This window comes from Glossina fuscipes, unplaced genomic scaffold (assembly GCF_014805625.2).
Source record: "Glossina fuscipes isolate IAEA_lab_2018 unplaced genomic scaffold, Yale_Gfus_2 28, whole genome shotgun sequence".
In the NCBI taxonomy this organism is placed as follows: Eukaryota; Metazoa; Arthropoda; class Insecta; order Diptera; family Glossinidae; genus Glossina; species Glossina fuscipes.
Window position 1 is genome coordinate 3,175,841 of NW_023998423.1, and position 10,386 is coordinate 3,186,226.

The following is a 10,386-nucleotide window of genomic DNA, read 5'->3' on the forward strand; positions in this document are numbered from 1 at the left end:
ATGAAACTTGTCCGTCGTAATAAGTCCTACTTCCTGCCAGAAAAAGACGTCGTCTTTGGGTGCTACTTGCATACAATTTTTATATATTGTTAGGTTAATTTTCCGCGTACATGACAGTGTTTCTATGTATTTCAATAATGCAAATATTTAAAAATTTTCTTTAAACAACGTATCGTTCACAAGAGGTGTTTTTTTTTTTTATTTATTTATTTTATAAGTATTAGAACATGTTTGTGCTTTTTTTCATGGTGCAGTGGTGACGTACGCGCCATTTAGATGTCCATGACTGTGTAAATAAAATTTTTTGCAATGAGCGTTTTTATACACGCCACCGAAGGATGTAAAGTCTATTCATTTTGTTACACCGTCTGCAACGTGCAAAAGGAAGTACCAGGGACCCCATGAGGTATATATATATATTCTTGATCAGCATCAAATTCTGAATCGATTTAAGCATGTCCGTCTGTCCGTCTGTGTAAAATCTGTCTGAAGCTATCGACTTTTGGAAAATTGGAAAATTCTTGCACACAGGTTGATAAGTAAAATCAGCCAAATCAATCAAAAGACACGCGTACAGTATTACGTAAGCTGAGAGCGCCTCCGCTTCCGCTTTTTTGCCCACTACTCACTAACTACAGCAGATAAATTCTTAAAAATTTGGACGTATATGCTATTGGAAATGCTTTAGTATTGCTTATGCCAAAATGGGAATAATTGACCACGCCTATCTAGTATTACAATGTACCAAAGTTTAACTTGATTTCTCAATAGCTGTATAGCGCGTGGAAGCAGACTTCAGACACCACATAACGCCTATAAATTCTTGGTCAGTTTCAAATTCAGAACGCTCCTAAGCAGTCCGTCTGTTCGTCTCTTCATCTGTACATTAGCCAAACTCTGTACTGTCTGTGGAGCACAAGAAGATATCGCCTACAAATTTGCAAAAGAGTTTGAAAATGGCCTAAAGAGATCAACAAAAATGCGTGGAACGTCCACATGTCTACATTGCCAAAACTGAGAACAGCTTTGTTTTTCACGCCTTCCGCTCCGCTTCTTTTTCAATCTTTGTACTATAATTGTGGTGGTTAAAAGTTTCGGGGACAACCGAATATAATTTTCTTACTTAATTTATTAAAGAATAATTTATTTCATATTACCTTGTGGTATATTTCTCAACCAATTCTTTAATATTCGCTTTGAGGAGAACGCTATAAAAATTCATTTGCTCTACAGAACATTCAAAAATTTGTGCTTTGTGGAAGCATATCCTTGATCAAGGAAAAAGTTGTAGTAAAGGGCGTAAAGCGAATATTTCTTCACAATTTTACTAACACGTTAACGAATGCTAAAAAATTCAATCAACTGCATAAATACACAGACAACTCTTTTATATCTACCACGAAAAAATGGGAATATATTCATTTTGTCAAAACACTTGCAACACCTAGAAGAGAACTTCAGAAGCCCCACAAATAGACACAGTGTAGTACACTAGACACATGATAAAAATGTCCACATTTTACAAAAATGGAAAAAGTGAGCCGCGTCCCCGCAAAGAATAAATAAGACAAGATAAGGTGGGGGTGTAAAAGATTCGGTCGCATGCGGATATAATTTTCTTAAGAAGACAAAACTACTTGTTGCTATATCGATCGATTTCGAAATCTGAAATGGGCTTGTCTGTCCGTCATTCCGTTTTGTATTCTTGCAACATTTTGCATATAACGCCTTATTTTGAGAAGCTGTTGTATGGCCATTAGGCGAAATCGTGTAGAATAAATAACCGTTAGATTTATGTGCAAATACTTGATACATCAGTTCTTCATTCATGTTATCGCAAATGAATGCCATAGCATTCACGTTCGCCAAAAGTGTTAAATTATACCTCCCCACAATTTAAAATACGTCTAAGCATCGGAGGAGGTAAGGATCGCGACTACTAAGTCAGTGTTCGCGGATTCAAGTCTCAGTGCGCTAGAGTTTGGTTGCAAGAGTACGTTGGTTGCACCTGTAAAGGGTGCTTAACCGGTAAATATATGACGCATACCGAATAATATATGAATGAATACATGAATATGTGCTCCATTCGCTAAATCATTTCAAAATCTCAGTTCATTTCAAAACAGTACACCCACCGACACTAACGTATTTAGAGCGTAAGCTTCTTGTAGTTACAGTTGCAATTGTATCTGCTATTGATTCTTATATATTCTTATATGTCACACGATAATAATGCTTGAAGCAGATTATGGCTCATGGGCAAATGACGAGACACAAACCGTAACAAATCCCAAATTGACGTCTTGACGATTGATGCAAGATAATGTATTGTGTTTGATGGAACTGCAAAAGAATTGTGAGTCAGGATCTGCTCCACAATGTAATGAGTGAATGAGTGAATTCCATTCACTCAATCAAGGCGATTAAAGTCAACAAATAAGGTGCAGAGTACGGATGCGATCAATGGGAAAAGCGTTACCTTCTATCTTCACAACATATTTAATAGCTCGGAAATAATAAAGTGGGTTGACTGGGAAAGTTTTAAAAAATCTTAGTTATTATAAGTGTTTCTTCACATAACACACGATTTCAAAATAAATGCTGCTTGAAGTTTTATTTGTTACTGTTGTGTTTGCTCGTAATAATATCCATCAATCTGTGTCCGTCTTTGCATTTTGCATACCCTTTTACACTAAGAATATGCTGATACCGGAATTTTGCACTTGTGTTTATATTGGTGTTACATATAAGGGTATTAGTTGACAGTGGCGCATTTATACTGATTCAGCATAGCTGTACCGTTTTTAAGTTTTGCGGGTTGCGTCGGAGTAGTTTGTTGCTACAATCCATCGCATAGCCCGTCCGACTACTTTCATTTCGCTCTCTGTACAAGTCTCTTAGCGATGTACGGTTGGCTTCAAAACAGTCTTGTGAAAATCACTTGATTCAGTTTTTCACCAAAAATCGCCAAAGTTACATAGTGCATAGTGCATAGTTGCATAAAAATAGGTAAAGATTTTCAATCAAAGTGATACGTGTTTGTGACTTAAAGTTGATCTAAAGAAAGGGAGAGAGAGAGAAAGAGAGAGTAATGGCAAAAAAGCCCAAAAAACTTTTTGCTTTCGTCTTTGACAACCAACTTGATCTTCTGAAACCATTTAATCAAGCCTTTCTGATTGTCACTCCTTCTATTATAGATTGCTAGGATCTCGCATCCTCCTGCCGAACCGAATATAGCTTTCGTACGCTCTTGGTAGTCTTGGATTTTAGACAAATCTTATGAGGGCCCAAAAAAATTTTGGAGCGATAGTCTCTTAATGGACTATTAATACAAATGAAGTAAAAAATGTTGATCGTATTTGAGGTTATGGTAGTTTTAAGAGCCAAGAATTTCTTAATTTTCAATCCGATTAAAGTTTCGGCTAAACTCTTCATATTAATTTTAATCTTCTGTTTTTTTTTTTTTTTTTTTTTTATTATTTATTTAATTTCTTTTTTGCATAAAATTCAAAACATAAAAAATGTGATATCAAATTATATATGGAGCTGATAAAATTAATTTTTTTAGCTCAAATTAGTTTTTGCATATATCAACGCTCATGTTCCGTCGTAAGCTGACATTGACAGAGATTTTTGATCTTAAAAGTATTCTGAAAATGTAGAAACATAAAAACAAAATATTTACCTATGTATTAAGTGAAAATTTAAAGTGAAAATTAAAGTGAAAATCTAAAGAAATCAGCGAATTTCTTCAAAGCTTACCATTTTTCTGTATCTTATAGTTGTTACTGTCCTTACCCACGTAGATATTAACATCGGGTGTTTCTTTTTGAGCATTATCGCGCATAAAACCTTTCATATTGGTCTTGTAATGCAAACCAACGCTACAATTAATTGACAAAATTCACCCATTAGAATGCGGTGATGTGAAGTAAAAAACGCAAAAAGAAGGAAACCTACATTCTTAATGAATTAATGTCACTAGTACTTCTCTCCTTATCCAATGATTTGACTCGTAAATATTTATGTTTAACATCTACACCGGAAGTGAATTCCTATAGTAAAGCCATAGGCATCAAATAATTTAAAATGGTAACTCCCTGTATAAGGCACATTACTTACGTCCCGCATAACGTAAGTGATTTCCAAATTATTAACAAAACTGTCGAAAAATTCCGGATATAAATGTAAAACGTCCAACAGATCGTCACGATGAATTTTATGCAAATCGCAATAAGTTAAGGCACGAACGTTCGCATTCGATTTACCTATGGTTGGATAAATGCAAGGATTTTCACCGAATATATCATCTTTTCCTAAGAGATAATGATATACATAATGAATGATCGGCAATTCAATCAATCGAATCGCTTACCGAGTATAACTATTACGATATTATCCTTTTGTATTTCAATGGAACCGCGCGCGATAAAAAATAAAGAGGTCAGTACATCGCCTTTATGTACCAAAATGTCGCCGGGCGGTGCGTGAGTAGTTTTAAATTTTAACGACAAGGCCCTAAAAGGCAAAGAGAAGAAAAAAGAAAGCAAATAAAAACGATATCTGTTGCGAGTACGCTTTGTCACTTTGATTAGAATGAGAAAAGAAGAGCACAAAACCTTAAGCATCCTGGACTAGCTTCTGAAAATGCCGGACATGTTGTTAATAGTTTACGATTGAGGTGTAAACATATGTCTGCTTGAAGGCATTCGGGAAAACCTTTCAATACCGAATTCATATCTATGCCGTTCGTATAGGTCCAAGCATGTTGAAAATACTCCTCTAAACGTTGTCTCAAAGGATTGGGTATCTTTTAGTTACAAATAATAACAATAACAATAACAATCAATTAATAAGGGAACGTTTTAAGGAGCTTTTCGACACACCAACCTGATGAAATCTTATGAATTCTCGTACCCTTAACATTTGCGTATGATAACGTGCTGTACCCGAATACAAACGTTGTATTATGGCAGATACATTACCAAAGATACTGGCATACATTAAAGCTAAAAACAGGGTTTAGATAAATAAGAAATCACAAGGCGGTTTTCATTTAACAACTTGGACCTGTTTTTTTTTTTTTTTTTTTTTTTTTTTTTTTTTTTGTTAAATTTTTTTTTTCAATTTCGACTTACATCCAACCAACATGACACAGATAGTAAAAATCTTTTCAGCATCGGTATTCGGGGCCACATTACCGAAGCCAACCGAAGTTAACGAAGTAAAAGTAAAATATAAAGCTGTTATATATCGCGACTAATGGGAAAATCCATAAAAAAGGAAATATTTTAATAACATTTTATTAAACTCAAAAAAAAAATAGAAGATTTTCTTGTTTAATTCTTTTTTTTTTTTTTTTTTTTTTTACCTTAATCGAAGGTCCACCTGTTTTATTTTCAAAATACGGCTCTTCAATATCATTGCCAAGGGTATGAAGCCACCCAATATTTTTCGTTAACATAATGCGTTCAGCATTACCAATAGCATACCTGAGTACATAAGTATCATTTCCTTTAAGACTCACTCCTTTTGTAAACCTAACCTAATAAATCTTTATCTTCATCTTACCATATGCAAGCCAACCAATGGGCGATTAGCACAAATGTGGCCATTAATAGAACTAAAACGGCAGCACCATATTCCGAATAACGATCAATTTTCCGAGCCACTCTCACTAAACGCAATAGACGAGCCGTCTTCAACAACCCAATCAATGTCGTGGTCTAAAAGTGTATAATAAACGATTATAAACGGCTTTCCTTCAATCAGATGCGTAATAATTGGAAAAGTATATTTAAATATACAGGGATTAATTAATTGATAATGAGTTTTAAAAAAAAGTGTAAAGCTCTGGCATTCATTCACACACTCCGCGCAGGTTTTGTATAAATTTTGTAATTACTTTATAAAAGACTTTTTATAAAAGACTTATCTAAAAAATTACTAAAAAAAAAAACAAAAACCAAAACCAGTAAATAAATATATTAAAGGAAATGATGAACAAGAAAATTATCAAATCTAATTATACAAAACGGAAAAATCTATTAATTAGTTGGGCAACAATCATTTAATCATCTACACCGCGATTCCCGATTCGCAATTCGCGATACGTGAATCTACGCCTTTTTCTTCTTAAATCTAGAGAACAAGTTTGTTATTGCTTAGCAATCGCGTAGAGGCCGTAATTGATTGATGGTCGCAGAAGTACCCCAAATAACAGGCAGACAGACAGACAGACAGACAGACAGACAGACGGGCGTAGTAAAGCCAAGCATGTCTGATTGATATTTTAATGGCTTAACATTATTCATTGTTCCTTTTGGTAAGTAATATATGGCTTTTGTACCGTCTGCCATCTTTTAAGGCACAAATGAAAATTTCGAAATCAACATTTTGAGTTTTTCACTGCCGATTCGTTAGCGTGCAAGTAGTCGTCATTTAAACAATATTATTTTTATACCCTACGCCACTTTTGGCAGAAGGGCATATTAAGAATTATGCGGATGTATGCAAGACACGCAAGGACTTGCGATAAATCCGTCTCTTGTCATCGTGATAGATGAGAAAACACTGCCTGAATCGATTTAGCCTTGTCTATCCTTCTGTCCGTCCTCTAATCTTCTTTTCTTGCGCCTAATGCGGTAATTCCCATACTTTTAACGAAAATCACCAAAAATCGTACCGCGTTGACATGCAAATGCTTACAATTCAGAGAAAATCTTGGACGGGAGCAGTTACTCAGTCTAACGTTGTACCGTTCTTCATATTTTGCAAACTGACATTTCGTTTGTCATGGATCCTTCTATCATTCATCTGTTTTCGGCGTTGATTACAAAGAATTACATCGTCTGGCTATACGAAGGCTTGGTTTTCCTTGTACGAGTTGTAGTGCAAAAAATATGTACCTCAAATTTGACACAGGTGAGTATACGCTACACCACTTGTGATACAGGGGTACATTAAGTTTGTGCGAATCCATGCAGCACCCAGAAGGGCCTGAAATAGACGCACTTTTTATCGTAGCGATCGATTCAGAATCCCTTTCTGATCCAGAATTGTCCCTGCCCTCTGTCCGTCCATCTGTCGTGTGTCATTTTGTACAGACTATAGGCAGTCATTTTTGAAATGCATTGAGGAAATTTGACATGCCGACGTGTTCTGGCCCAAGGACGAGCGCTATTGAAAATAGTTCGGATGGAATCACTTCCACGACTACTTCCCATATAAAGCCTTATTTTGAAAAGCCGTCATATGGTTGGGTATTTAATGGTGAGCTGTAAGCCATTGTAGCGGGTTTACTTAATTATTATTGCTTTTCTCTTCCGCCCATTTTAATAGTACCATTGACATCCAAAGTAAGGTTGAGGTTCCCATATTCGATACATCGGTCGTATATTGTATTGGCTTGGGTTCGCAATTTTTTTGACTGCCTCGAAAGGTACAGAGGTCACGTTGGAGTTTTCAAAATTACCAACTTGTCCCGGACTTTCGAATTTATTTACCGAAGCAATGCGAGAAGGCGCATGATGTCGATCAAGAGAAGTAAGAGCTTTGCAAACCGGTTTCGCATTATTTTCATAAATTCCGTAGCGAATTTTCGTTATTCCAGTAAGTTATACGGATGGATATCGACCCATATGTGAAAATCTCACAATTTCTTTCTAGTCAAGTGTTGTCGCAACGATCGCTGTATGTTCACAATTAGGAATTGCTGCGAAATCGTTTGGTGAAACACTCTGCGGATGTATGATGTTAATTTTACGCGATCTGGGAGCCGTTTGTCTAAACAAAAAAGTCATTTCTTCATGTTTTATCTTATTTGTGCATGAATTTTTGATTTTTGCGGTCCACACTTTAAACTGATCTTGCTGACGTTCAAAGTAATTGGACAACAATGATAGGAAAAAAAGTTGAGAACAAGTTCATACTTTCTTAAGGTTGCTTTCAACACGCGGTCAGACAGCCAAAGAGATGCATACGGCTAGCTAGACGACAAGAACCCAACGCGTAGGCCATGTCTGGGTCACATTCAGCTCAAAAAAGAGAGATCAAGTATTCAGAAAAAAAGAGTACTGTCCTTCTTTAAGCAGTACCTTTGGTCGCAACAATTACAGGCATTTATGGAAATCCAAGTGAAATGCTTGCACAACCTTTCGATGTGCAAGATGGCGGGCGATGGTGTAGATTGTATTTAAATGAATGCATGCTGTTGTTTAATGAAGAAGGAACAAAAAAAAAAAAAGATGTGTTTTATTTATATTATATATACGTATATATGGATTGAACTTTCTCATCAACTTAAAGTAGTAAATAACTTAGTAAAAAGCAGCGATATTTAAAAAATGGTTTTATAAAAAATTCATAATTTAATTAAACAGAATAAAGAAGAAAAAAAAAAAACAAGAAATTTGATGAATTTTTTTTCACAAATTTGTCTTCAAATTTACTTAAAACGAGTCTAAAACTTTTCATGACATGTTCAATACAATAACGTCACTTTTTTATTATTAAGCTAAAACCTTTTTTTTGTTTGTTTTTTACTTTTCAATTCAGAGCCAAAAGCCAATAGTAATATATAAAAATGCTTGAAAAATCGTTTAAAAAAAAAAAAACGAACAATTGGCCAAGATTAAAGGAATTAATTTGATGTCGGAAAAAAAGTTCAAGAGATTTGTCATTTTTTCTTTTTTTTTTTGCAGGTTGATTTAATTTGTTAGTTTTAAGTGGGAAAGAGAAAAGCTTATTAAAAAAGGACAGAATGAATGTTGCATTCAAGGCGAATAAACTGAGGCCTATATTTATATAAAATAATATGTAGTTAAAGCATTTCTGTGTCTTTGTGGTTAATATATTTGTCTATTACATATATATGTACATATCAATATCAATAAAATGCTATCAAACTAAAAAAAAAAGAAGAAAACAATAGGTGTTTTAATAAGTGCGACAATAAGGTTATAAAAAAATTTGTTTCATGTTTACATCCTTCTTTCTTATCGTCTTGTAAATGTACATTCAGGAATGGATGGTCGTATGGAAACGCTTTCGCGAACGTTTCGTTGCACAGTTAGGTCTCTTTTTTAATGCAAATGCGCCTAAGCTAGCAAAGACGCTTAAACAAGATTTTCAAGTCTCTTTTTACGCGACATCTGCTTAGATTAAAAAAAAACGCATAAACAAATTTTCCAAGTCTCTTTTTACGCGACATCTGCTTAGATTAAAAAAACGCATAAACAAATTTTCCAAGTCTCTTTTTACGCGACATTTGCATAAATTAAAAAAAAACGCTTAAACAAATTTTCCAAGTCTCTTTTTACGCGACATTTGCATAAATTAAAAAAAAACGCTTAAACAAAATTTACAAGTCTCTTTTTACGCGACATCTGCTTAGATTAAAAAAAAACGCATAAACAAATTTTCCAAGTCTCTTTTTACGCGACGTTTGCATAAATTAGAAAAAACGCTTAAACAAATTTTTCAAGTCTCTTTTTACGCGACATCTGCTTAAGTTAAAAAAAAACGCTTAAACAAGATTTTCAAGTCTCTTTTTACGCGACATCTGCTTAAATTAGAAAAAACGCTTAAACAAGGTCAACTCTTCATTATTGTCATCTCTTTATGTGTCTTATAAACGATTCGAAAATCTTGCATTGCTTTTCATTCGCCTTTCATGGACATAGAATTGCAATCAAATTGCATCTTGAGCCAAGAATTTCAGAAGTTCTCGACTTTATTATCCAACAAGCAGAACCTAACCATAAATATCTCCTAAATAAATATTAACTTTAAGCGCTCATTCATTCTTTTCCGGTTAATGCATTACAGTGTAACTTGAACAATTCCACTTCTCACTTCTTTTAGGGAATTCCCATGTCTATAGAAAACTGCGCGTAAATAGTGCTTATAATTACTCGTAAGAAAAGAATGCTTGAATTTGGAAAAGTTATTCTTGTTTAATTTTGGCGTTTCTTGGTTTTAGTTAATTCATCGCAAATTGTAAAAAAGGGGTCACTTAAAAAGAGACCTTACTGTACTTTGTATATGTAGATGCATACGTTGTATGCCTGGTGTTTACAAAAAGCTCTTATCCATATTGTCAATGTTATTAAAAATAAATTTTATCCTTTAAGGGATTAACTTGATATTATCCTCTACGCTCACATCTCACTCGTTCTTAATGAGTTCGTATACACACACACACATTTTAAATAATTTTATAGAAATTAAATTTTAACTTGAGTCAGTCAGTTAGTTTCCAACCGGTGGTTTTCCATACACACTATAGCGTGTATTGTGTGATGATTATTAATTGAAGGCAGATAGATATAAGGTTTGGGTGTGTGTGTGTGTGTGTGTGTGTGTGTGTGTGTGTGTGTGTGTGTG

The 10,386-nt window shown here is 34.5% G+C and overlaps 1 protein-coding gene across 2 annotated transcripts in view; it reads right to left on the minus strand.

Moving 5' to 3' along the window:
• Positions 1-3,541: 3,541 nt before the first annotated feature.
• LOC119636203 (potassium voltage-gated channel unc-103) overlaps positions 3,542-10,386 on the minus strand; it is a 13,709-nt gene continuing 6,864 nt past the window's right edge. The window contains exons 6-15 of one of the 2 annotated variants that reach the window (XM_038031433.1): positions 5,572-5,726; positions 5,372-5,492; positions 5,139-5,259; positions 4,891-5,009; positions 4,620-4,810; positions 4,376-4,518; positions 4,123-4,316; positions 3,961-4,055; positions 3,763-3,884; positions 3,542-3,650 (exon numbers count right to left, since the gene is read on the minus strand). In XM_038031433.1, the coding sequence (XP_037887361.1) occupies positions 3,640-3,650; positions 3,763-3,884; positions 3,961-4,055; positions 4,123-4,316; positions 4,376-4,518; positions 4,620-4,810; positions 4,891-5,009; positions 5,139-5,259; positions 5,372-5,492; positions 5,572-5,726 (1,272 nt within the window). In that variant the 3' untranslated portion in view covers positions 3,542-3,639. Of the gene's footprint in view, positions 3,885-3,960; positions 4,056-4,122; positions 4,317-4,375; positions 4,519-4,619; positions 4,811-4,890; positions 5,010-5,138; positions 5,260-5,371; positions 5,493-5,571; positions 5,727-10,386 lie in introns of both variants that reach the window. The other variant, XM_038031434.1, reaches the window with a different exon arrangement.